The sequence below is a fragment of the Leuresthes tenuis genome, unplaced genomic scaffold (genome assembly GCF_036924035.1).
Source record: "Leuresthes tenuis unplaced genomic scaffold, fLeuTen1.0.hap1 SCAF_20, whole genome shotgun sequence".
Classification (NCBI taxonomy): domain Eukaryota; kingdom Metazoa; phylum Chordata; class Actinopteri; order Atheriniformes; family Atherinopsidae; genus Leuresthes; species Leuresthes tenuis.
In genome coordinates, this window is record NW_027325374.1 from 16580311 (window position 1) to 16607963 (window position 27653).

At 40.7% G+C, this 27653-nt stretch overlaps 3 protein-coding genes across 3 annotated transcripts; 2 read left to right on the forward strand and 1 right to left on the reverse strand.

Moving 5' to 3' along the window:
* Positions 1-964: 964 nt before the first annotated feature.
* Positions 965-17073, reverse strand: tex2l (testis expressed 2, like). Its single transcript, XM_072373870.1, has 12 exons — positions 16943-17073; positions 11823-13258; positions 8671-8871; positions 7709-8039; positions 6393-6640; positions 5852-6001; positions 5659-5758; positions 4914-5049; positions 3820-3957; positions 3198-3407; positions 1759-1879; positions 965-1669 (listed from the first exon to the last, which is right to left on the reverse strand). The coding sequence occupies exons 2-12, from the start codon at positions 13215-13217 to the stop codon at positions 1511-1513; spliced, it is 3189 nt and encodes a 1062-aa protein (XP_072229971.1). The 5' UTR covers positions 13218-13258; positions 16943-17073; the 3' UTR covers positions 965-1510.
* Positions 17074-21402: 4329 nt separating this feature from the next.
* neurl2 (neuralized E3 ubiquitin protein ligase 2) lies at positions 21403-22902 on the forward strand. The gene is made up of 2 exons (XM_072373483.1): positions 21403-22200; positions 22716-22902. The coding sequence occupies exons 1-2, from the start codon at positions 21426-21428 to the stop codon at positions 22829-22831; spliced, it is 891 nt and encodes a 296-aa protein (XP_072229584.1). The 5' UTR covers positions 21403-21425; the 3' UTR covers positions 22832-22902.
* An 844-nt stretch (positions 22903-23746) lies between these two features.
* msrb1b (methionine sulfoxide reductase B1b) lies at positions 23747-26788 on the forward strand. The gene is made up of 4 exons (XM_072373282.1): positions 23747-23945; positions 24646-24788; positions 24892-25009; positions 25998-26788. Exons 1-4 carry the CDS (start codon positions 23891-23893, stop codon positions 26012-26014), a joined length of 333 nt encoding a protein of 110 aa, XP_072229383.1. The 5' UTR covers positions 23747-23890; the 3' UTR covers positions 26015-26788.
* The last annotated feature ends 865 nt before the right edge of the window (positions 26789-27653 follow it).

Here is a 27653-nt window from a genome sequence, read left to right on the forward strand (position 1 = left end):
TGGTAATCCCATGACGGCACAGGTAAACGAGTCCAAAGCCGCCCTTTCCGAGGAAATCCTCCACTTCGCGGCAGCAGCCCAGTGTGCTCCCGTGAGAGATCCCAAGATCCAGGTCTCGAGAGTGACGTGGCCTTGTGAAATTTACCAATACATAGGTTCAAACCCTTGAGCTTGTGTTTATCCGTGTAATGGACTCCAATGAAAATGGACTCCAATGGAGGAAATCCCATGAAGTTTGTATTGCAATGAAATGCATGACAGTTTAGCCTTTCATGGCATTATCTATTCAAATAATTTTTTTTTCTTGTGAGTGAAAAACTATTTTATCCTTGTATTTGACAATTAAGCCTCATGTAAGAAACATTACTAAAATCAGAAGCCGGAAAAGTCCATTCTTTCGGCGATCGACTGTTTTGGACTTCAAAGATGGCAGAGAGCGGAAACTCCAACAGCGAGAAGTGAGTTGTTTAAAACCTATATTTTAATGGACTTCTTGTACACAAAAATGTTACCCACGTTTAGGATCGCATGTAGAGACCCAGGTATTTATATACGGGGAAAGTTTCGTGTTGTGTCGAGCCTCCGAGTATTTTAAAAGTAGCGAGTTTGACGCGACACTTGAGCGTGCCCTATAATGTTCCATTAAAAAGGCAATTTCTCCAAAAAGTATATACGCTTGATCTCACAAATGGTGCTTCCATCATAATCATGCTTTTAAAAGGAATGTTTGACTCGCCTACATTCACAAAAAGGCCAAAGTTTAATTCTGGCGCTAGTTTTGCTTTAAATGGGAGAGGTAGGAGTCACTCACGCGTGTGTCTTGGAGGATACTTGGAAGATAATGCAAGTAATTTTAAAATAAAACGACAATTCAGTTCTTGCTTTGGTTTAAATTTTTGAATCGAATAGATGATTATTTTTTTACCACTTGAAATCTGCCAAAAGCTTTTCAGTCTCAGTCAACTCAAAAAATGAATGTTTCAACATTTTGAAAATAATCGCTAAAGCCAGATGTCCATGTGACATAAAAAAAAAAGTGTGTTAACCGGGACAGACCAACAATAGTCAAAGTCTTCAGGGCAAATCACACTCACCTTGCTGGTACTGAAGACGCAAAATAATCAAGTGTTTTACCAGCTTTCATTTCACAATATCTGTCGTTTCATTCTCCAAAGTAACACGGAGCTGTAAACATCATATTGTTTAATCAATAAAATTTCATAGTGATGATTCACACGTAAACATTTGCAAAAGGTATGACTTATAGCTGTTTGACAGCTTTCACTCTGACTAAACAAAAGTTTTCTCTTTCAGATGATAAAAACAAACATCTAAATATCTACAGCGTTAAACATCAGACTTTTAGACTCCTGGTACAGACACGAAAATATGGAAGTCTGCCTAAGAGCTACTACACTCTATAGAGAAAAATATAACTAGATGTAATTAAACACTTTGTAGTGACCCTATTTTGCACTTTTGCTTTCCACTGCTCATCAACACTGAGGCACTAATCGCATCCTGCTCCGGTGATCTCGGACAGGATCCTTTCTATGGATTCGGTGGAGGAGCTTTGGGACCATTGAGACTCGTAGGCTTGTGGGTTGTCCACACCAGAGCACATCAGGGGTAAATAGATGTCATCCATATTTGGCAGCACAAACACTTTCTGGTGAGGAAAATAAAAGCAAAAGCTAAGATGGCAGAATTTGCTTTTATGATTAAAGATTGATTGAAAGATTGAAAGTTTTTCTTTACCTGGAACTCATCCTTTAGCTTTTTCTCAATCCACTCAGTTACATGGCAGAAAGTCACCTCCCGCTCCCCTAATTTTGGACATACATGTAGATCCAGTTTGGGTGGCACACAGAAGCTGTACCTACAGAAGGAGGAAAAAAATTCATGTCGCAGACCTTTACACCCCCTCAGTGCTGGACTAAATTAACTTGGTGAAAAAGTAACTGTTCTTTTGGCAAGAGATAAAGTGTGAAAAGTGACTCACAGAAAGTCACAAGCGCAAGATGATGCTGATTTATTTTTGAGCATGAACATGAATGAAATCAAAGCCATCTTCAACGTGACAGCACAACTCATCAAGCAGAGAAGGCAACTGAATTCCATTCCATTCCATTTTCAATATCTATGTTCACCGATCAGCCGCAACATTAAATTCGCCTGCCTATCATTGTGTAGGTACCCTCTAAGCTGCCAAAATAGCTTCGACTCGTCAAAGAATGGAGTCCACATAACCTTTTAAAGTTGATCCACTGCTGATGTGACTCTGAGTTGGTGGGGTAGGGAGTGACAGAAGCAAAACAATCTTTAGCTTTTTATTTTTTTCAAATATCGATTAATGCACTTGTTAACCTGTTTTTCCTCTTTGGTAATTCACACATAACAAACAGAATGGCTCAGTCCTATATCAGAGTGTGCTTACACACATCAAGCTGGCTTTGCACACATCAGCTGTCAGTTAGAGCAGTGTATTCCACGGTGCCAACTTGTTTTGCCTCTGTTACCACATCCCTTCCCGGCTCACAGGAGTATAAGTGAAGGCTCAACTTTGGCTCTGCACTTTCACTCATGACACTGATACTGAGCAAAGGCGTATCGGTAGTGGCATGAAATTAAAATGTGAAAAGGCCTTGTGTATGTAAGGGAGAGCCAGCCTTACAGTACATGCTACGATAACCAATGAGTGGATGTGTGAAAACACATCCACTCCAAGAACAGACTATTCACTCACTGCCTAAAATCCCGCCCTCACTTGGGTGCCATTGTAAAAAAAATAAATAAATAAAATAATCACTGTTATTAACTTCAAAGAACAGCAAATATTTTGCTTTTCACTCTCTTCTTGTCCATTGCTTCTGCCCATGTACTAACATTAACACATGCACACATGATCCATCACTTCAAAGGACATCGAGCTGACAAGTATTTATGTCTGTGAGACATATATGAGTCGTAAAAGCTCAATCCTCTCTAATCTTATGTCTGTCTAATCTGGCTATTGAAAAAACTTCAGCGACTGATCTGCTTACACAGCCACCTCAGCATATTAGTCAAGGACTTCTTAATTTTGGTTCGAGCATTGTAGAAGCCAATCACCTAAGTCTCTACTACAGGCCTGACCCTGCCTCACTTTTCTTCTAAGTCAGCGTGTTGCTGCCCTTTTTCCATGTGTATGTTCATACCATATCCTGTCTGTAGGGGGCGGTGGGATATTGACAACCAGAGTCCCAGACAACTCTTGAACCTCCACAGTGAGCAGCAGGGGAGTGTTGGACATCTCCTCAAACTTCTTCTTAATGAATTCATTCTCTGTTGCCTTTTGGAAGTACTTTGATTTAGCGATTTTGTCCACAAATCTTAAAATCTTCCTTCCAGTCTTTCCTCCCCCAGTCCTGAAGGAGAGGATTAGAGGAGAGGAGCGTGTTAGAGTGATCCGACATTTGGCAGTAGATTTAGTGTTCCAATGCTGCAGTCAAAAAATCTGAGGAGAGATGTGGGTCTGACATGTAAATGAAAGCAAGAACCATCTGGAGTGCAATGTGGGCACAGTTTATTTTTTTGCTTTTGGAAAATGAGCATTCACAAAACAGAAGGGTAGAAGTGACACTTCATGCAGCATCTTTTCGATACATTTCTCCTTTTAAGAAGCGTTTTCTGTTGATTACATCATGAGACTAAAACTAAATCATACATGTAATCAAGAAAATGTGTTTCAGTTATAGGACTTACAACTGAACAAACATACAGACATAAGCAGTACTTTCTTATTGATGTTGTAAATAACCAAAAATGCCCTGCATTTACCCTTCAGCTGCTGGTGTGGAGCCTTTTTCCCCAGTCGAACCCAGAGGCTCTGAGAGAAGCAGCTCCTCTTCATCAGATGAACCAGCACTAGAGGACTCCTCATCACTGTCTGCCAGCACACTGAGAATAGGCCTGGAGCTGGGAGGGTGCACACGGGAACAAGTTAGGGGTGGAGATACAGGTGTTGACAGAAGCATCGACATAAGTATTTGAGATTACATTTTGCACTAAATGTGTTGTTCCACTTGTGTGAAGGCACATTTATCAAAATAAATCCGTGAGTGCGTGAAGAATGTGGCGAAGTATCAGATTGTTTATAAAAAAATGGATGTAGCCACCGTGACACCACTCATTTGTTTGTTCTGAAGCCTTGAGATCATCATAATGCTCCATCATCAAACATGAACTATGCTTTACAGATTCAATTCAATTCAGTTTTATTTATATAGCGCCAAATTACAACAATTGTCATCTCAAGGCACTTATGATGAGGAGAATACTGAGAGGTTTTGTAGATGTGATACCTGAGCTCTAGCTAGCTTAAACTTACTGAACTTAGACATTGAGTATGTCAGTTAACCTACTCTACATATTTGACTTCGAGCAACTGTGACTGCTCAGCCTCAGGATTGTGCAGCCTATACCGGATGCATACTGTGGATGCTGCCAACTGAAGCAATTCCCCTCTTTAATGCTGGTTGGAATCATAAAGTCTGGATCCATTAGTTGTTTAATTAAAGTTACATATAGTTGCCTAAACAAGGCACATGATTTGACAACAGTGAAACAGCCTTCCTTAAGCATAAAAAAGTACTAATACAAACAGGATAGTAAGAAAGAACATGTTTTATTTGTCTAATCTCCTCTACATCTAAAGAAGTTCGACAGCGTTGGGCATAAAAACCCTTGGGATGAAACCTGACTACAGTAATAATTAATTGGCATACAGTCACCACAGGTAATTATATTAATTCACAGCTTCAGCAGCAAAAAATAGATCAACACAGTATAGGATATCACTATATATTCAGGACCTGAGGAAGTTACATGTTGTGTTAGTGTATAGATTGAGTGTCTTTGAGTGCAACACTGACCGTGGGCTCCCAGTTTCACTCAAACAATGTGCCATGTCCTGACCACCCTCTTTACCCAGCTTTGACAAGTTGAATTTGGTCTGCAGGGTCATTTGCAGATTACCGGTGTAGACCATCTGCAGCTCCATCCACAGGCCTGCAGGGGGCACCATAAAGAGGTCAAGGCCAGACTGCCAAAATGAAGGCAAAGCTCCCACAGGCAGCCTAATCTGGACATGCACTGCTCAGTGGGCAGATTAAACCGCTTTCACTGAGATGATCAGGACTTGAAATTACATTTATGATGAATTAAAGTGGATTATAAATCCCCTTTAGGAGCTGACATATGTGAGTTGTGAAGGAAAAATTAAGGAAAAAAGCTGACAAACAGATTGTTCCGTTGACCTGAGGTTGTGTAACATCAAAGTGGGCGGACAAAATCGAGAGTAGGTCGCACACCTACATTTATCCTGACATTCTTGAACTCCTCTCATCATCAGGATTAGGGTAGGTTTGGGTCATCAGAGGTTGCCAGAGTGCCTGAGTTTTAAGAACACAACCAAATATGCACTAAAAATGTTAGAGGTCATGGCCTCCTAATGGCTGCCCTGTTCTGTGAGATTATGATGGGATAACGGGTCAGATCCGATGCTCTGCGGTGCTCTACTGTAATAACATTAGTAACAGGTCATCTCACTCATCTCTTGCTGCTACATGTGTTTTCATATTGGTTTGCCTGCGTTTTTTATCTCAAGTCTGTACTCACCTCTGTGGTTAACCTCTGGCCGGGAGGTAGCAGTAATTTTTGGCATAGAGCAGCCCATATCCAACTCAGTCAGAGTCAGTTCATTCATAAAGTAAGGCAACTGTTGAAAATATTAAAGAGTACATTTTAAAATGGAGTATATTTATAGCTAACCTTTTTATGACTTAGTAGCTTTCACTAATACTGCTCTCACTCTGATTTTGCTGAGCTTCTTTTGAATCTTGTGGGAGACAGCGTCAGCCCAGAGCTTCTCTCGCAGAAAATCCCAGAAGATTCGACCAATTAGTACATTAGGCCATGCAGTTAGGCTTTTTCCAGGGTACTCCACTAGATCACAGGTACACTGGAAAATGAAGCAAGGACAAGGAAAGTAAGTAATAAGTTTGACTGAAAAATCTCTAAAGTATTGTGTCTTGTTGCTGTAAACATGAATCTATGCAACATGTGAATAAATACACTGTCCAGCATAGTGGAATATACCTGCAGCTTTGCATCTTGGAACTGAACTGAATTTGTTGAGAAAGGGGAATAACTTTGCAGCATAAATATTTAAAAACAGATGTTAGTAATTAGTAACATGTCAATGTAAAAAAGTCATGCAAAGTCATTGCAGTGAGCAGGAATGACCTTCTGTCTTGTTCTTTGTTGCAGCTGAGCTGAAGAATCCTCTGACTGAACATACATCATTCTTTTATTACTATATTATGTTTATTTAATCTGCAAGCATGTCTTACATTTCCTCTGATGGTGGGGCTTGCCTCTGTGCTGCTGGCACCAGGACTGGAAAGGGGAGTCAACACCTCTGCAGCCAGGAGTCGAGCCATGTAGCTGGTGTAGTTGAGCGCAGGATGTCCCCTGGTGTCACTGGAGGGAACTGCAGAGACGCAAGTTGCTGGAGGTGTGGAGGGGATTTCATCTTCGCTGCTGCCCACTCTGCTAGGACCTTTGCTGCTTGAGGCATGAACGCTCTGCGCTGGGTCAACTGAAGGAGGACAGAAAACATTTACCTGGGAGGTCGAGATCATTTCCAGAAAAGTAGCAACCATTCAAATGATTTTGTCATGTGTTCTAAAAAACAAAAATAATTAGTGGAAAATGATTAATTACAAATTACTACGTGGTGTTTTCCCTTCTCAATAGGAGCTAAATGAGGGAACTAGTTCCATTAGGATTTTGATGGGATAGATACAGTTAAACCCTCCAGGTAATTAGCTTAGCTTAGCTTAGCACAAAGACCAGACACAGGGGGATGGCCAACCTGGTGTTGTGCTAAGCTAAAACTACTCAAAAGGCCGTTTTTAGCGCTTTGGCCTATGCGCATACGTTTGTCCTTTTGTCTGTGGTTGGATTTTCTCAATACACTATCAAGCCAGGTAGATCCTGTTTCTGTGGTCATTCTAGCTAATTATTTTAGCAAAGGAGAAGATTCAAAACAATTAATGTCATGTATCTTGGGGGTCAGTTGCCTCACCACTGTTTTTGCTCAGGTTTATCCACGGAATTTCACAAATTTTACAAGCATACATGTAACATGTAACACTTTTTTTTCACACAGATCTAGCAAGGCTAATGAAAACCGACTGTCTTTACACACAGTGGTAATGAATTAATAAGTCGCTTCATTTGTAAGTCGCTTTGGATAAAAGCGTCTGCTAAATACATAAACATAAACATAACCATATCACCAGGACTGCTATGACATAACCTGACTCTATGTTTCCCCTGCTCCCCTATTAAAGCTGTCTTTATGTTCCACCTGACTCTCCTGTCAGAAACAACAGTGTAACAAATGATAGATTAAAAAAAAAAAACACCATTGTTTTATGAACTAAAAAGCAAGTTCATTCAAAAACAAAGCTGGTCTCTGGATATTTTTAATTCTTTTGAACCATAAGATTGTGAATTCCCTTGACAGGGATCAGCTTTAGAATGCAAAGAATTGGAGCATGTAATCCATAATCCGTACACAAAAATATATAGTATTTGTATGGATGCCTTATCTAAAGGCCTTCTCTCCTCTTCCATAATGCACTATTATCGTTTCTCATACCTGACTGGGACACACATCTGCCAGCTCTCTGTTCGTCCCTCTCCTTTTCACTCTCTGTATCTTTAGATGCAAGCAGGAGATGATGAAACCACTCTTCTTTCTCTCTTCCTGTGCGGCCAAAGAGGTATAGTGTAGTAGGAGAGTCCTGGGTTTGCTTGGAAGAGCATAGATTTGTGCTTGCTCCTGGTTCGGCTCCTGGCTTCTCTTCCAAGTTCTCCACAGAACCTCCTCGCTCACCTTTTGATTGTGACTCGCTGGCCAGATGAATGCAGATGGGATACTTTGGGTTCCACACCCTCTTCCGAGCCAACAAAGATGGCAGCAGGAATATCTTAATGTGTCAAAGCAAAAAATAAGCTGTCAAATGGGCAATGCTTTTAGACATCACAGTTATGAGTTAATAATTAGTACTTAAGAGTTTACAGAGTTTACTGCTTTTCAAATAGTCTGTAATTCAAAAAAGCTTTTCACACCCGTGGTTGTTTTCTGTGAGCGATTGCTTGTACTTTGAGGCAGTGTACTAAAATGTCACTGTAAATGTCACTCTATGATCCAGCCATCAATTATTCAAAATATTTATCCATTCATGTATTCATTAATTTGACACTGAAGCCTATGTATGAAGGTCCTGCGTGCTGCTTTGCTCTTTTTAGCTCTGCTGGAACAGGGGCTTTAGAGATTTAACTGTAACAGTGACCACATCCTGAATCAGATTTTTAACAATCAAATGAATTTCCTGCTCGTGCAACACAAAGCTGACATTTGAGGTGTCAAGTAAATGTCTAATTAACTGATATAGACCTGATGAATACATTGCATTATTAAAAAATGTATGACTTTTCATCTACTAATTGCATAGTAAAATATAGCATGTCTCATTTCCTGAGTCCCAGTTAAAAGACACAACACTCTCACACAGTACATAGATTCCCTTCACAAAGCTCCTGATGGAGTCTTCATACTTTGCTCTTTGCAAGCTGAATGCAGCGTGACTTGATAAAGGTGGCCTCGTGGATTCTCTCGTCATACGTGGCCCTGCGGCGGATGTTATTGCGTGGGTAGTCCAGACGGAGACAGGGGCCCTCCAGGGTGGCAAAGACAGAGTGAGTCAGAGCTGGATGGCAAGTTTCTGGGTCATAATCATAGATCTCATTCATCCAGCCCTGAAAAAAGCCAAACAGAATGCATTGATTTTAATAAAGTGAGAAATAAACACTTCATTTGGAATTTATCCAGTTTTTAAAAAAATCATTGGATTATGTATGCAATCAGCCTGGAAGAGTTTTTTTCCCCTGCAAGTTCCACCTCTTGGTTTCAGTTAAGTTGGTTTAGTAAATTATTCTAGCCTCCAAGTTGAGGGTTATGGTCGCAGTCACACATAACAATTTTAAAACTAAAGAATGTGCATGAAATAGGGACACTGGGGCCCACATCTGATTTGCCAAGCAATGTCTTTCCAGACTGTGGGCTGCTGTCCACAAACTCTACCTATTCAAAGCTTCTGGTTACAGTTGGTAGAGTTGATACATGATGAGGGTGTAGGACTCAGAGCAGGGATACCATATAGGTCACAAAAAATCAGATTTGCAATTCTGTTTGTGTTTAAAGCAGCCTACTTATGTTACTTTTTATCACGAAGAAAGGTTTATTCAGTCTGAAATGTACACTGAGGTTTGCTTGAGCTTTCCGCCACTTCTCAAAAGCCTTCAGACTGAAAACATGCTGCTAATGATTAGACAAGGGAATAATCTCAATACTAAGACAGCAAACCATTTTTTTCCACCACTTTCCTCCCCCAACCTGTCTAGCTTGCTGACAAATTACAGCTCATTCCTGCTTGTATTCCGTGCTAATTGCCTCTGGAACTGACAGTGTTTGGTTGGTGGCTCCTCTCTTCAGTAGCCCCGTGTCAGGCTCAAGCAGAAGGAGAACAGTAATTACTGTACCACTGCTGCTGTACCACCACTGCTCCTGCAGTTTTGATTATTGGAGGTTTTAATTGTGTTCCTGGCTCCTCATGTACTGGAAGTTGCATGCACTTTTCAGGAGCTTCAATTTTCAGTGAAAACAGTTCATCAGAGTCGCTGAAGTAACCTGACACTGCCTTGGTTTAGAACAAATGAGCACAGGAGAAAACTAATACACAATGTTGTTACTGTTGTTTAATTGGAAAACTTTGAAAAAATTAATTTAGTCCCTTTCACTATTTATAAATAAATTTTTTGTAATAGAATATCTACATCTCTGTTTTTTGTCAACACTGCAAATCAGACCAGTCTGCTATAATTTTATCAGAGCAGTTTTCTTGTATTCTACAACCTTTGTATGGTTATCAATTAACTGGAATTGCAAAAGTCAGTATTTGGTATGACTACCTTTACTCTTTAACATAGCCTGAACCGTCTGAGACAAGCTTTTTATTTATTTAAGTCATCTTCAGGAAGAGTTCTCCAGGCTTCTTGAAGGACATTCTAAAGCTCTTCTTTGGATGTTGGATGTTGGCTGCCTGTTGCTCCGTGCGCTGTCAAAATGGTCCCAACCTGCTTCATATTTATTACTCCTTAAGACCTGTAGCTACTGGTTTTCAGTCTAGTTCTTGTATGATTTGGCATACCTCAGCCTTTTCTCCCTGTTTGCCTTCCTTAAGAATGGATAATTGACAGCCACCCTTCCACGGAGACCATTTCTAATGAGGCTTCAGTGAACTGTGAATGAATCAGCTGAACGGCCAGATGCATCTCACAGGTTCTGAGCCAGGATTTTGATGGATTTTTTTCCTGTTTCATAGCGCAATCACTTTCAGATACTGTTGATAGTATTCTAGGCCGGGCACCCTCTGGGCCTTTTTTATTTTCCTCCACCTGTCCAGTTTATTCAAATTTTTTAATGACACATTGTACACCAGAGATAGGCCAAGTATTAGGCTAAGTATTAATCTCCTTGTTTGTGCAAAACAATAAAATTTTCTGCCTGTAAAGTTGCTATTTTTTACTTCTTTTTTAAAAGAATAAACTAAACATATGACAGGCTGTGAGTAAAATGTGCTTTAAGATACTATTCAAAATGGGTTCTTTACTGAATTGTCACTGGTTCATCCCTTGAGTTAGGTGCCTTATATACTTATACCTTGGTTAGGTTTTAATATTATTAGCATATGTTTGTCATTCACCTGTGTCCACAGTGCTTCGTTTTTCTAAATATGGGTATCTTTTCTCTATAATGAACATACTAATATGGCTATGAGTACATCAGGGGCCATGTGAGGTTCAGTGTCTTGCCCATGGACACTTTAAGTGGTGGAAGATTTGGCATTTGCTCAATCAACTGAGTCATGACCGCCTGATGGTGTTCCAATAAAAGCAAAATGCAAAACCAGTGCAACATCTGACTAAGCATGTGGCCATCTTTCTGCCCACTGTATAGAAGAAAACTTTGGTAGATTGAGAAGGACAATGTAATCTTCTGTAGATAAAATCAGTGCAGTATTTCCTCTGCAGGTGCAGACCCGTTGGAGCAATGTGAAGAAACTCTACTCTATGGCATGTGTCTTCAGAGCAGTTTGTCTGTTTTTGTTTACACAACAGTTGCCAAACTGAATTTTATTACACTGTCTTTAAAATTGTGAAATGAGACAGACATTTTGCCAGTTTTGTAAATATTAAGAAGAAAATCCCTCTCTTGGCAAGGGTAATTTGAGATAAATGGTAACTATCTTCTGTATAAAGATATACATGGATCAGCTCATAGCAATTATCCATCCATCCATTTCTAAACCTGCTTAATCCAATTCAGGAGCATTTTCAGAGCTGCCATCAGGAGAGAGTCCGTCACAGGGCCAACACAGAGACAAACATTACAAACAATCATGCACGCTCATGCTCGCTCCTAGGGTCATTTTAGAAACACCAATTAACCTAACATGCATGCTTTTACATGCTAGGAGGGAGCCGGAGTAATTGAGAGAAGCCACACAAAGAAAACCACACAGAAAGGCCCCAGCTGGGATTCGAACCACACAAACTCTTGCTGAGAGGAGTAAAAAGAGTTGTGGAAAGGAAGTTAAATGGCTGAAAAAAATTAGGTGACATTTTCCACCTTTATGACAGACATTTACCTTGAGGGTGTCAGGCTCGGTGCTCACAAAGCTACCTGTCTGGATCCCTCCTCCATACAGCGCCTGTGCTGATCTGTGAGTCGAGGCTGAGCAGGTGGACCTGGAGGAACCCGTACGAATGAGAAACAGCCCCAGCAAAAAGCCTAGTGCTAATCCTAGAGCCAGGCCAGAGAAGTATGGACTGAGAGGTAAAATAAAGTAGCCATAGGACAGCACTGCCACACAGAATAAGCTCATACATGGCAGAGGATGTGGGGGCTGAGGGACAGGAGATGTCCTAGCTGGGGGTGCTACTAGAAGCTGAGAACTAGGTGGCACCCTTGCCTGCCTGTGACTCTCGATGGCGAACACTTGCATCGTGTCACCATCTGTACATATTTCCAGCTCCTCGTCCTTGTGATGCTGACTGTGCTGATGCACAGGGCAGGGGCTTTGCTGAATTCTTGTGAGATGTCTTGTAGAAGGCCACTCAAACACAGGCAGAATATCAGCGTCCGTTTTTCTGGCATTTCTTACAGGAGACTCTGAAAGAACAGTGTCCGTGCTACCCTCCCGCCCTAAACTTCTGCAGCTGATCTGGTGAGCCATCTGGGGCTTACACTGGTGTTTGGGGCTGCCTCCACTTTCCTCTCTCATGATCTTGCTGAACATGCTGCTTAGAGGTTCATGCATAGCCTCCGAGAGCTTCCTTTTTGTGTCCTCTAGCTCCATTTTGAAGAAGCCCCCTTTTGGACCCTCCCCACTTGGGGAGAGTGAACTTGGGGATGGAGGAGCAGTACGAGAGTCCCCATTGCTGCGGGTTCTTGTTTGGGTCAGCTGCTTCCACAGATGGAGGTTGAGGCGGGAGTCCGATTTTGACTGTGACACCTCGGGTTCTGAACGGGAGATCTCTGTGGAGATTGACTTCACGAGGCTGAGAAAAGGCTTGGGTCTGAGAGTAGAACCCTCTTTCAGCTCAAGCTCTGTAGATAGTGATTTGACCAGGCTTGCCAAAGGCCGGTGGGTGGGTGAGGAAGGGCCTGGAGAGAGAAAGCTAGGGGCCCCAGTGGAGCAGTTCCCCAGTGAACCAGGGGATGAAGGAGAAAGAGGGACATGAAAATTTTGGGACTTCAACCCTCCGTCATCTTCAGCAGAAAGTTGCCTCTCCTTAGAGAGTGATATGGAAGGGTAGTCCTCATCGTGGTCAAGGGAGAAAATAAGCTCACTTTCATCCAAACTGTCCCACTGCCCCTCTGTCCCAGTCAATTGGATCACAATCCCTCTGGGGAGATGTCTCTTTGTCCCAAGGGATGAGGCAACAACTGGGCAGAGGCTGCTTGGCTCTTGCTGAGGTCTGCCAGTTCCTCTTTCTTCATCCTCGCTTCCTCTTTCCCCTTTTTTTTCATTCTCTGCCATTTCTTGACTTTACATCTCCAAGCCAAGGCACCTGTGTGTCCCTAGAGAATAAATAAAGAACACAGTCAGCTACATTAATAAGCTTGAGGGTAGAACATAGAAACGCAGACAGAGTAAGCTGCAAAGAGGGAGGAAGGGCATACTTGTGTGCCTCATTTTCACATAAACTGCTTATTGGCGCCAACTGTGCAATTCTGCATGACTGTTGTATAGTTTAGCTTTGAAGAAATGTTATTTTAGAGCTCTACATTAATGTGAGAGCTAGTGAGCCTGAATCACAGCCAAGCAAACACCTCTCCCATAGCTGCTGCTCCACATAATGAGGGCGTTTGGAGGCATGCGGAAAATAGATGAGACAGACTTTCTCCCCAAAATGTTGCACAAACTAGGGCACATTGGGCTCAGCTCTAATGCATTTTGGGGTTGATTGGATGTCAATATGAAATTCAGGGACAATCTGTGTTCAAGTCATGAAAAGAAAGGGGCTTAATTTAAAGATGAAGTTTGTATTTTTCTAGAACAAGAAGAGTACAATTGTCAAAATATATCTTTTTTCTCTAAACAGTAGTCTAAAATTACTTAATGTTTTCATTTAAAAGGGAATTACCAGACTCACTCCCTGAAGTAGTATTCAGTATGTCATCTCACCGAGGAAACAGTGACTTCCAGCCTCATCCCCTAAAGAGCCTACTGTCAGCTGTGAAAACACAGAGCCACAATGTTCCCTCTGATGTCTCCTCGAGCTGCTTACAGAGTCCCTTATGTAACCCGGAGATGAATGGTGTGAGGAGTTCAAAGATGCTCTCTGTCATACTTCCCGTGTGTTTTTTGTATGTGTCAGTAGCGTTGCATGTTTCCACATAACATACATCCAGCAACTATTGAACTGTTAACGAGCTCAGAGCAAACCCAACACAGACTGTAGCTGTAAAAAAAAAATTTAAATGGAGTTTTGCATCGCTGAAAACAAAGTGGCAACCATCACAAAGAGCAGACTGGAACCCTTACTTCTTATTTGTTGTCTCGTTTAAGTTAAAACCTACTTTTGACTGGTCAGATTTACGTAACTGTATTAGAGCATTGTGTGGCACAATTTCAACCAATTCCACAGCAGCTGGTAGATTCAAACTAATCTGCTCTCGCCCAAAATGGGTGGTGGGGAGATAAACTGACAATCACACAGACAGCCGGGCAGCAGCCTGACTCCGATTTTCACAGGGTCGGAGGAGTTATGACAAGCTGCAAGGTACCATATGCACTCACACACATTAGAAAGACTAAACTATTATTAAGGTGATGTTTTTCCCAAGCTGATTGTGGAGTTCTGCCACCATATTGTTACTATCATGTGTGTTTGGAAAAGCTGCATATGGACTGATGCTGCTATATTTTTTTTTAACAAAGCCTAATGTTATATTCATCTGTCCAGTTATAATTCGGCTTTTTCTTAACCTCACAGTAACAGGAGATGAAATAAATATTTTTGGGAGTGAAAGGATCAGATTAAGAGCTTAAGGTACATATTTTAGTTGAATAGTTCAATATTCATCATGGAGAGGGCTTTAGGGCGGCACCCTTTTTATTTAGTTTAGTTTTTGGGGTTTTTTTGTTGACAATTCTGTCCAGGTTAAAGTTTTGAACCAAAACTATTCATCTTATAAAAGGCAGACTAACCCTCTTTCATGTCACCTATAATATTTGTGTATTGATGCTTCAAAGCCTTGAGTTTAACATGTTGACTGTTACTATCTTAGTATTTTTTAAGACAGAAGTGAGCTTATGCTCAAACGGGTAGAGTTGAGGAAAAGCAAGGCATGGATTTGACTAAGAACTATAGATTGTTTGCATGGTTTAAATCTGTTATTCATCCAGTAGATGCAAGCACTTTTAGGATGATGCACTTCACATGGGCAGAAATTACATCTCATTCTTGTCAAATGATGAATACAAATGTAACTTTGGAAGCGGTGCAGTATCCTGAACTGTACAGGCCATTAACATTTACAGGCACATAATTTGGAGGGTGACACCTTGGGTGGCTTCCAGAGAGATGCTCCAAATCAGCCCCCTAGGATACTGTACAAAAATGCTGCACAAGGCCTACGTCTTACTTTGGGTAAGTCTTTGCAAAGACCCAGTGATGCTTCTTTGTGAAGATTTCTTTCTTAGCACATTCAATAAAATCTTGGTCGTGTTGTGAAATTGCTGTGTGCTCTCTTTGAACTCCTCTGACACTGTGTTTTTGGAGGTATTCAACTGTGGCAATCTCAAAAGCTACAGAAAGCTGTGCCAAATGATCTGGTTTAAAGTGTGCAATGACTGTCAGCATGTGGATTTCTTTTTCTTCTTGATATCCGCATGCTTTAGCATATCCTGAGTTCGGTCACCTTCCTGGGCTCCCTTTTGTTGTAGCAACCAATTATTTTAGGTTCCTCGCCACAGCATGGGATACTTTACTCATTAAGACCTCGGGCACCCTATATACACAAAGTGTAGGAGTTTCTTCATAACAAATATATCTAACTACACTTTCACATGGCTGCATGTAGAAATATTGAGTACTCATCTGTAACAGGAAACCTGTAACACACGTACTCTGTGGCTGAAGCAAACAGTTTAATCAATTGTACAGCCTCACTGAGGGACAGTATGCAGCATGTGTAAGTCTATAGCTTTGTTTCTGTGTGTATGGGTTTGTGTGTCTTTGTGATGCTCCCTGATCAGACACAAACCGTAACAATCTCAGATTAACATTAATGCAGGGCTTTACTGTGAAATCTGACAAATCACACAGCCGGATTATGAGCTAAACCAACATTTGGTGGGGTGTGTTTCCAAGCTAGCTCATCTTCATGACCCAGTGTCGATTGTGGTTATTAGCAACTTCACAATCCCTCAGAGTCCCTTTGCCAGCAGTGGGCTTAAAGTCAAACACAGATGAGTGGCAAAGGGAAGAGAGCTGAAAGCTGCATGACTCAAATCCTATGCAGTTGGTATGAACTGATACAGACCCAAACCCATAAAATACTTGAGTTTCTGTGTTTGTGTTTGTTGATTTTCCACATGTTGCATCTATGTCAGAGAAATAATCCAGACTGCAGTTTACTAGAAATACATTTAAATCCCTGAAAGGTGAAATATTCCCCAAATTAATCAATTTGAGCTCTGTGAAGAATCTCTAGTTAGTACTTTTAATGTGTGCCTAAAGCTGATACAATTAGTTGATTAGGCTAATCCATTGGTTCTTAAAGCCATTTAGTGAATATCAATGACTTGTTTAAAGTAAACCCACCGATCATTGCACATTGGTTTCCCCGATTCGAGAATTATTGCTTAATACGAATCGTAGAAGGAAACCGAGCCTCTTGCTGATAATGTACCAATCAGATTATTTAATTATATAGATTGTGAGAGAAACAATACAAAGAAAAATAACTGTCGGTTGGGTTGAATGCGTTTCAATGCGATTTCCACAAACAGTTGTGACGTGTTGTAAAATATAACAGTAAGCATTTGCAGCATGCAGTGGACATAGATTGCATGCAGTTGAAATTGAGGTCAAACGCTTCCACCTCAGCCCTCTTTGTGGTCCATCACTCGGCAGCAAAAGTGGAAGTTCAAGTGACATTCGGGTAAAGTGCGCACAGCATCACTTTCAATTAACACTGCCTGTTGATATTTTGCAGAGGGAAATAAAGCGAGCAAAGCGAGACGTCTTTACTTACCCGAAAGATAGTCTTTTCTTTTCTTTTTTAATTTTGTGGAAATTAAACGCGTCTAAACCAGCTGGTCCGTGCTGGTTGCTGCCAGCTCCCGCTCCATTCGTGCGCGAAAGGTCCGAGGAATGAGTAGTCTCCTTCTCCGCGTCTCTCTTTAGACTCACGCACACCTCCCCTTCACTGCCAGATGTGTCACGCTGCTGCCGCGAATCACAGCGAGCTACCCACACTGATTACGGGAAGCATGGCCTCGCTGCATGATAATCCAGATTAAGAATCGTACAGCCCCAACAGAAACAAACTCAGCAACAACAAATATGCGTGTATTGCTGACTATGAATTGTGTGTACTTGCTCTCCACAGGGACACTGCTCATGTTCAGTTTGAGGTTGAATAGTATAGCTACTGTATACTACATTACGGACTAAACTCACAATCAAATGCAGCTTCATCCTGACGGGATTAAACTGGTGCTGTAAAACTGATTAAACTGGTGCTGATGTGTCTCCCTTTTCTTATTGGGCAGGCATTACAGTGCCCACTGACAAGAAAGCGGTGACTAAAAATATTCTATGCAGAGTGAAAGAACAGGATATACGTATAATCTGCCCTTTTTTCTCCCTTTCCCATCCCCTCTACCACATTGGCCTACATAACTGGAAGACCTAGAAATGACAGTTTGAGCAACTGGGCAACCAGGTCTGCAGTCAGCAGCCAGAGGAAGATACTGACACCCCCATTCATCACTTACTGGAGGAGGAGACTCACTGGAGACGCATGTGACAGCAATGTATTCCAATGTACTTTATATTAATTTGAATGATTTTTAAAGAGCCCATTCATGCTCATTTACTGAACTGTACTTTTATCAATGTGGTCAACTTGAATAGGTTTATACACTTTAATGTACAAGAAAATCTTTTATTTTCCTCATGCTGCACATTACTACAGGAACTTGTCACTTTCTGACAAAAATGTTAACTCTTGTTTCTATAAGAGCTGTTCTATACTATCACGGATGTATCCGTCTGTGTCACTTTCAGTCTTACCAGAAGGCCATTTTTTAAAATATAGATGACAGATGTGCAATCTCTCTCAAATAGCTAACAATGCACAGGTTCTGGAGATCAGGCAAAGTGTGGACTGAATGCTGATTTGTTAAAAGTTAGTTTGAGCCAATTTCACAACAAGGAAGCACCAAAAAACCATACAGATAGCAAAGAAACACAGGTGAAAAGCTCAAACAACAGCTGTCTTGGACAATCTTTATCATTATCTCAACATTTTTTGCTTTCACTCCATCACAAAGCAGATTTGTGGGGTACCAGAGCATAAATAATCACCTCCTTGTTACCGCCTTGTTGTAGTGGGTATGATTGTGTTGTATTTGTGCACTTTCACCCAAACTTTGGTGTAAAATGGATATAAGTAAGACGCTGAGGGCAAGTCACATGAGCTTAATATATCCCTTTTTAATCAGTTTCAGTTGCATTTGACTCTCCAAACCGCTTACTTTTTCATTATCATACTGCATGTTTCCTCAGCATGGGATGCTTATATGTCTGTATTCTTTTTAGTTTAATTTCTCTTTGTATGCACCATAAAGTGTAGTCAACACAAGCTTAGCTCTGAGAAGAATGGTCGAGGGGCCATCAGAGACTTCAACATAGTTATTATAGTCATTAAGCTGCTGAGATATTTCAGATTGTCCAGTAAACAAATTATTAGACACTTTATTGCTCAATGATGAATAAAACCTAAAGCTGCACATATTTACTTGTTGATTTATTCACAATTTAAGCAATAAAAGTCAAAGGGATTGAGCTGTAGCTCTGTATGTATGCAGCCCAGGTTTTTAAGCGACTGCTGACAGGAAATGAGAACTACTGCAAATTCGAACAGTATTATAATATAAGACCTGTGGTTTATTACACAGTGCCCCCCCAGAGTGAAAACAGCATGCAGTGCAGCTTAAGCAGGGGATGTTGAGGCACAGTACTGAGTGTGGGGCACCCACGTTCTTGCCCAGCCAGTAATTATAGATTTGAGGGCAAAGCGCCTTGAAGCTTTGCTTTTGCCACAGCAGAGGAGAAGGTGCAAGGTGAGCACATTAGAATAGTGACTGCTGTCTCATAAGTTGTCTTCGTGCTGAATCTGGTTCAAAATAATATTAAGGTTTTAAGAGCTAAATAATATTTCTAAGTTAAATCAACTTAAAATCATTACCACTCTTCCCCCAAAGATAAACATTACAGTGTTGTTTAATTAGTTCCCTTTTAGGAAACTCACAACTTTCATGTGATCTTCATCTACTTTTAAAATAAGAAGTTTGAAATGCTCTTCTCTGCTATAGTATATCACAGTTCATCTGGCATAGAACTCTATTGTATTGATAAATATACTGTATATGTACATTTTCATTTCAGTCCTTGTATGGGACCACTTTCAAAGGAATGTATTCTTTGTTTACCACGTAACACTAAATTTATGAATCATCCATGCAGCAAAAAGGTACCTAATTCAAAAGAGACTTAATGTGTTACCATTTCTTTAGTCACAAAAGATGGCACAGATACCAAGGTTTGACTGGCATAAAATAGTATTTTTCCACCAACAAGGTGATTCCCAAAGAGAGAAAAAAAACAAGTGGAGAAGGAAAGAAGATGCGACGGACCAAAGAAAGCTATCTAACGCAGATCAACAGTATTTGAAACTGTTGTTACAAAGGCAAAGACCTGACACAGGACCTGTGAGATGCATCTGGACCTTCAGTTGATCCATCTACTGTTCACTGAAGCCTCATCAGAGATGGTGTCTAAGGAAGGGTGACTGTCAAGCAAACATTGTCAAAGAAGGGAAATAGGAAGAAAAAGGCTGACTTATGCCAAATGACACAAGAAGTGGACTGAAAATCAGTGGCAAAAGGTCTTATGGAGGGATGGATCCTCCCAAGAGCCAGGACCTTAACATTGTTGAAGCAGTGTGGGATCATTTTGACAGAGAATGGAACCAAGGGCAGCCGACATTCAAAGAAGAGCTTTGGGATGTTCTCCGAGAAACCTGGTGAACTATTCCTGAAGACCACTTAAAGAAATGACAAGAAAGCTTGTCTAAGAGGCTTCGGCTGTGCTGAAGAATCAATGTGCACAGATCGAGTGTTGACTTCCAAGCTCGTTAGCATTGTACAGACTCTGTTTTTGCCCTGTGTTTGAACATGTTTAAATAAATCGCTGCACCTATGTCCCATTTTCCAGGCAATATATGAATTAAATGAGGGGATGGTACAAGAATTCTGCACATCACAGTATATGGTTTACAGTCTGTACTCCAAGTTTGACCTTTCAATTCTCTCTCTAATCTATAAATGATATATTATTTAGCTCTGAAAACTCTCAGGTAAAGTACCAAGGTACAAGTAAAAGTCTGTTGCTCTATTCGTGTGCGGTGTGTGTGGTGTAAAAATACTGCTCACTAAAGTGGGCTCCATTTTATGAGGAAGCAATTAATTCTTAAGCAAACGGTATAATAGGAAGTCATCATAAAAAGTCGTTAGCATATAGCAAGCGTGGTTTTATGCAGCAGCTGATGGTGCATATCACATTTACGACCTAACCTCTCATCTGTAAAATGATAATGTTTTATTTCACTACAGAGTCTTTCAATAATGAAGAGGAACCTGAGTAAAATGTATTGTAGAAATGACAAATTGCATCCAATTAAACCTTTTGTATCACCAATGAGTGCTACTGAATGCAAATATGGACACAAAAAAAACATAAAAATTTTAGGTTTGAAATTGTTTGTATTGTCAATCAGCCATAAGTGGCTGGGATCTATATGCATGGTTATACATAATGTATATAAAAAGCAACCACTCACTGTCTTCCTGTTTAAATTGAATGTCTGCCCATATTGTTGTAATGTATTTTTGCTTTAATGATAATGATGAAAATCCAGACTGTATTTGCATGGGTATATTTAGATTGCAACTGTGAAAGGTCCACAGTTTACCATATTTCCCTGGCATATGGTATCGTGATAATTACGCAGGTATTACTCCAGCACGTGAAATGAGCATCAGGGCTCAGGGGGCTTCATTGTTCTCATGAACCTAAACTGAATCTCGCTGCATCTGTTGTGTGTGTGAGTGGCTGGGGGCGTGTGAGTGTTAGCCACCCCCGTAACACACTCACTCACATATCTTGCCATCTGTTGACATATGCAGTTGTTCAAAAATAGCCCTGCACCAGAAGCTTCTCTAAGTGGCCAACAGACAGGCAGATCAGGGCTAAACTGTGTCTGTGTTAGCTATTTTGCCTCTACAATGACCACGTGTTGGCCAACAGTAGTTGGAACCGTTGCTTAATTTGAGACCTTCCGTAATACTTTTGGATTTTTTACAGCTATCCAACTTCAGATTTTGTACTGAAACTTAGTTTTGTTTCCTGAACCAGAGTGTCTGTTTGAGTAGTTCCAAACGAATCTGAAAATGGAGCCCTCTTTGGACAAATACACGGAATTTCACCACATCCATGGTACTAACGTCAGACTGGACCACTCAGGAACTCAGGCCACTCGAGTAGAGAGCTTTGCTAACGGAGTCTGTTTCAGCAAACAACCTCTGAAGCCTGGGGAGATTTTCCTCATAGAGATTGAGGATAAGGAATTGGGTTGGTGTGGCCACCTACGGGTCGGCCTGACAGCCAGGGACCCCAGCAACTTGAATGTGGTACCTGAATACTCCATCCCGGACTTAACTGACTTGGGGGACAGCTGGGTGTTTGCCATTACTCGCAACCATAATAAGATAATCGAGGAGGCTGAGGTCCCAGAAGCTGGAGAGGGAGGACTTGCTGGGGGACAGAGGCTTGGACGAGGAGAAGCAGAGGTTGGAGCTGAAGCTCAGGGAGATGGAGGTGGTGGGAACATGAAGCCAAAGACTTTCTTTACCGACACCCACTTGTACATTGACAATATTCGAATCCCCAGAGACAAGCTTGTCGGTCGGAGCCGACCTGGACGCTACAGTCACATCTTGGATGACCTGTATAAGACCAACGCCCTGCCTCCCACAGCCAGGCGCAGCAGAATAGGAGTTCTTTTTGTGGCTAAAGGCCAAAACCAGGGTGATATGCACATTGTAATCAATGGTGAGGATATGGGAGCTTCTGCCAAGGGAATACCTACAAGCCACCCTCTCTATGCTGTGGTGGATGTTTTCGCTGCTACAAAGTGTGTCCGAATTGTCCAGGTGGAATATGGCTGTGAGTTTCTCAATGATACTTTTAAACATGATTGGACTGTATAATGTCTTTGTCATATATTTTGCAGGCGAACCAAAACTTTCAGACTTTGCATATGTTATGCATAAGTTTGTGTATGTTTGCAGATATTTTCCGCTTATTGTAAAGTCTAAATCTGGCCATTTTGCTCTTGTCTTTTTTATGTTGATTTGTAGTTATTTGTTGAATTTTTACAATGTGAGGGATATTTTTTGTATAGTTTGTGTTTCTGTAGTTATCTGTTTCTTTGAGGGTTTTAAGGGGCTTTTTGTTGGCATTTTCTGAAGATGTTTTTTGTGTCTTCAGAGCAGAGACACAGAGGTGTTTTGTGTGTTTTTGTTATGTTTTTTAATCCCTTCTTTGTTTGTAGTAATTTTTTCACAGCAGTAGTCACTTTGTTGCTAGAGTTGTTTTTGTGTTGTAATTTATAGATAATTTTTCTACTACCTTTATCAAGATAATCTGTTAATTTTTCACTTTTCTTTCTGTTGCTTTAGTCTCATCCTTGCAGACGTTGTGCCGGAAGGCCATTCAGAAGCACATTGTCCACAGGATGGCCATTGACTGGCTGGAGTTGCCTGAGGCACTAAAGCACTACTGCAAGTATGAATAAAGGATGTAGACCTGGAGTGAAAAGAAGCATTGTGAGCTTTCTCCCAATAAATCTGAATCTATTTTATTAACTGACCTCTTATAGTATGTGTTTCATTCTTGATATAAAGCAGACAATGATACCAACCAAATAAAGCTGGCATTGTTTCTCTGTTATGGTGCCTTCGAACTACAATAGACTCTGTGTTTTATGCCTTATTTATATGGTCACATCACCTGCGTGAATTATTTAAATTACAGTTGACATGTCATGAGAGAGTACGTCGGTGCAAGTGATTGCATGCACCAGTGTTGGCCTGTGTCATTGTTACACAATTGAGGAATAATTTGAACATGTACAATAAGTCCATGGTCTATTTTTATCACAATTTCTTTTTGATATTCTGTGAATGCTTTGCTTCAGCAGCTTAGAGGTCCCAGTTGTCAGAAAGCAATATGAATAGCTTATTACAACAAACCCCAAAGCAGAGTTGACAGTATTTTTTTTAGTTCTTAACTTCAGTAGAACAAGTCTCTTCTCGGGTCTAAAATTAGACAAGACGATGGTGATGTGAGTTTGAAGACACACCTTGATGCTGCTTCGAAAACAATGAGTAATATAACTATTGAGACAGAACGTGGGTGTGCTTATTGATACTAACAGAAAAGGATTTAGTTATTCTTAGTAAAACCACTCAACTGGTCACTGAGTGCTGTGACAATTTGAATTTTAATATGCCGGTTTCAATTGCATTTTTCTCTGTGGATGTTATTTCTCTGCAACCCAATAAGAAATGAAATCTAAATCTGATTTATTTCAGTCATTGTTTTGGAAGAATTGGTTGTAAATTAAAAAAGAAACGTCAGTATCGTCAGACAAACCGCACGCCTGCTGTCAGACACTGACACCTAGTGGCGGCGATGATAACTGCAGTGGGAGGAGCTCCTCCCTGAAATCTCCATCAGCCCGGATCATCTCACACGCGAGGAAAAAAACGGGAGGCTGTCTGTGAACGCAGTTTACAGAAACACCGCGGAGCCAGATTAAGACTTGTTTTGCCTTTAGCCGACCTGCGAAGATATGTCTTTCTGTCAGTTTTTAGGCGGTGAGATCTACAAGGATCATTTTAAACCAGGTGAGCGGACGGTGGACAGTGAACAGTGATGTGATGTAACCTCATTTCTACGGGATTATGGAGGCCGAAATTAACCTTTCATTTTTGTTTTAGAGCTGATTTCTCATTGCTATTGATTTCTATTTGGCTGTATAATCAAGCATTCTAACTGTAGTAAAGGATCGGATGCTGTGCAACACGCCAACGTGGCAGGAGGAAGGGACACTTGATGGGACCAATTCTGGAGATCAACTCTAGCTAAACGTTAAAAAGCAGTAGATAGTGCACCTTCCTTTATTGTATAAATTGGTGATGTCAACAACAGCAACAATAATAAGCGATTAAGAACCAGATTAACCAATGTTAAATCTAAAGCTTGTCTAAAGTTGCGCAGTCAATTCACATTTTCACCTTTAACTATATGGTTTAAAAACTTCCCAGATAAATATTACATCATGTCTAATTTATCAAAATGAGGAAGAGGCTTACAGCATTAAATGCAATCTGCATGCATTTTGACCTGCTTTAACTATTAACTTAGTAAAGAATGAATTATGACACTTTCAATTTTGTGTTTCCCCATTCCTTCTGTATTTTAAACTAAAAAAGTAATCAGAAATATTTTTGGCTATATTTTTGTACTCTTTTCAGCTGCTTAACTTGAGTTACTTTTACAGGCAAGTAGACAAGGATGGTGACAAATGTCAACTTTCCCCTGCAGGGATGTATGTGTGCTCCAAGTGTAACCACCCTCTGTTCTCCAGTCGGTCCAAGTTTGCTCACTCGTCTCCCTGGCCGGCGTTCACAGACACCATCAAAGAGGACAGCGTCACAAAGATGATGGAGACTCTCACTGCCTTCAAGGTGAGTCCCATCTCATAAAGTGTTGTCACGGAGGGCCGAAATCACCGAAGTGTTGATGAGACGGCAGAAAAGGTGGACATCTTTTGGTGTTGTATACTCACAGGTTTTGTGTGGAAAGTGTGGCAACGGACTGGGCCACGAGTTTGTCAATGATGGTCCAGAGGAGGGAAAGTCAAGATTTTGAATCTTCAGCCACTCGCTCAAGTTTGTCCCCAACAAAGGTAACCACATACCCAAATTCCAGTCGGAGCTCATGCATCAGTGTAATGACAGTATGTGGTTTTCAGTTTTTCCTTGAACCGTTCTTTTAGGGAATATATTTCCCTCAGGATGTCATGCCTTGTCCAGTCACTTCTGGGAGACATCACAGATTTTCCAACAGAAGACTGCTGAATCATTGAATTGGGATATTTTTTTTGGTTTCTTAGAAAATACCTGACTTTTGAAATATTCCAGATTCTACCACCAGCTGTTTGGTCTCAGTATCTGGTTTGAACACCTATTTGTGTCCAAGGTTTAACTGTTTGGCTGACAGTGTGATGTTACACTGCAGAACTCTTAAGGGAGACCACCTGCTTCATTTTTTCCAAACGCTTTCTGCAGTTGACTAAATACTGGCAGCCAAACAGCTCCACAGTATGATGACACCATCACCATGCCTAACAGCTGGTACAGAGTCGTCTGGACTCACAGAATGCTCTACCTCAAGCTTTCTGGTCATTTTGGTCAGACAATTCAAACTTTATCTTAACAATTCCACAATTTTTAATCTTTATAAATCCCACTTGACCTGATCGTTCCATCGGTGCTCCAGGAGCTTGGCATGAGCACAGATCTGCCATGAGTTTTGAAATATATATATGGTACAATCATTCTGCCCTCGAAATAGAGCAAAAAAATGTTCAAAGCCTTGTTTCTTTACAAGCTTCAATAGAATTTATCACCCATTTAAAATCTATCTTACATCCAGCAGTGACTTTGCAGCAACCAAGTGGCCCCGAACCTGCATGCGTAAACAAGTTAATTTACAGCAAAAACTGTCTGACAAAAATTGATCCGACTTTGGAATTCTTACTGGTTATGAACTTTGTTCTTAAGGTACTGTTTTTTTTTTTTACTCAGTTTGTCAACTAACAATACTTTGTCACCACACTACACTATCATACATTTCCTCATCTACTTCCATATTTACGTCTTCCTCTGCTCCAGGCAAGGACAAGCAGTAAAGAGCGAGTGAGAGGGTACTGCTGTATTTGCTGCTCGGTCCAGGTCCTGCGAGCAGGTCGGGTCAGCCGGTGACGTGGACGGGGGGAAAGGCCTGAGAGGGACACCCTGCCCACTGAAGAATCTTTGACCTGCCTGGACCGCATATCTGCAACTGTTCCTTTACAAAACTTTGTTGCATTCCTTAAATACCTCATGTTCAAACACACTAGTTCCATCACTGTTTCTATAAAGTCACTCTTGATAGTAGTGCGATCCATTGTAGCAACAATTTGATATATAAACCTGCAACAACAGCTTAAAAAGTCTTAAGCAGGCAGGCACTCGACACTTATTGCTGGTATAAACATGTCATTTATTGTATCTTTTATCGTGCTATACTGAAACTGACGGAGGTGAATATGGACACCACTTAGATTAGTCTTTAACTTTTGACAAGGTACTGTATATTTAACCATATTATCTATGCACTGAAGCCCAGCTGGTCAATCCACTGTGTGTAACATTTATTTAAGATCCTCCTAAAGTGAACAATGCATATAAATCAGATATATTTTATTCCCGTTTGCTGTGTATTGTAATAACTGTTGTACCATTACTTTGCATTTTTGACACAGCAGAGGGACAAATGCAACATTTAGATTTATCTTCTCTTGTCCATGTTTGGATGCTGGTTTGAAGGACAAAAGAATACATTAAAACTGATGGATTTCTCACGTGTCTGTCATGGTTTAATTGTCATGCAAACTTAATACAATTTTAGGATGCTTCTCTTTGAGTATTTGAGGTTTACTCAACAGAACCATATGCTGAAGGGGATGTAATGCTTTCTAATTTCCATCCAAAGACAGAACATACACTGACAGCACATTTATGTTCATGAATCAGACGTTTTTTGTTGGAAATTAAGTTAAACTGAAAGGTAACCACCAAATTCAGATGAATTGATGTTATATTGACCAACAAAGCTTTTAGATCTTTTCCCTGTTAAAATACAGTGGCAGATTGAAGAATATTAGCTATGACCTGAGCATGAAAACTATGTTAAATAAAACACTTGTGACAGCAACTGTATTTAGCATTCTGACTTTGGTCACATCTGATGTATGGCTCATATTTATACCACTTTATACATGGTAAATACTATGTTTAAGTTTATTATCATGTGGCGTCTAGCATCTTACCATCTGCAGCAGCAGAGGAAGCTCACACAAATTTCCTGGATTTGGCATTCGCATGCTACAATGTGGTATGCATGGTGGTGTAGTGGTTAGCACCGTTACCTCACAGCAAGAGGGTCTCTGCTTTGAATCCCAGCTGAGGCCATTCTGTGTGAGGTTTAGGTGACTCTACATTGACCCTATGTGTGACTGTGGATGGTTGCTTGTCTCATAGGCTCCAGCCCATCTCATTGGATTAAGCGGTTATATAAAATCAATGGATGCTACAATGTTCTGGTCTCTATCGAAGTTCTCCAGGTACAATACCACATTCATGTTTCTCAGAACACATTGAAGAGCTTATCCAGGTTTCTGAAAACTGCATTTTCAGAACATAGCCACAATACTCTAAAACATAAGTCATTACCAGCCTTCTAGTGTTTGTGTACAGTCAGTTTCTTTACACATACAACCTGGAGTA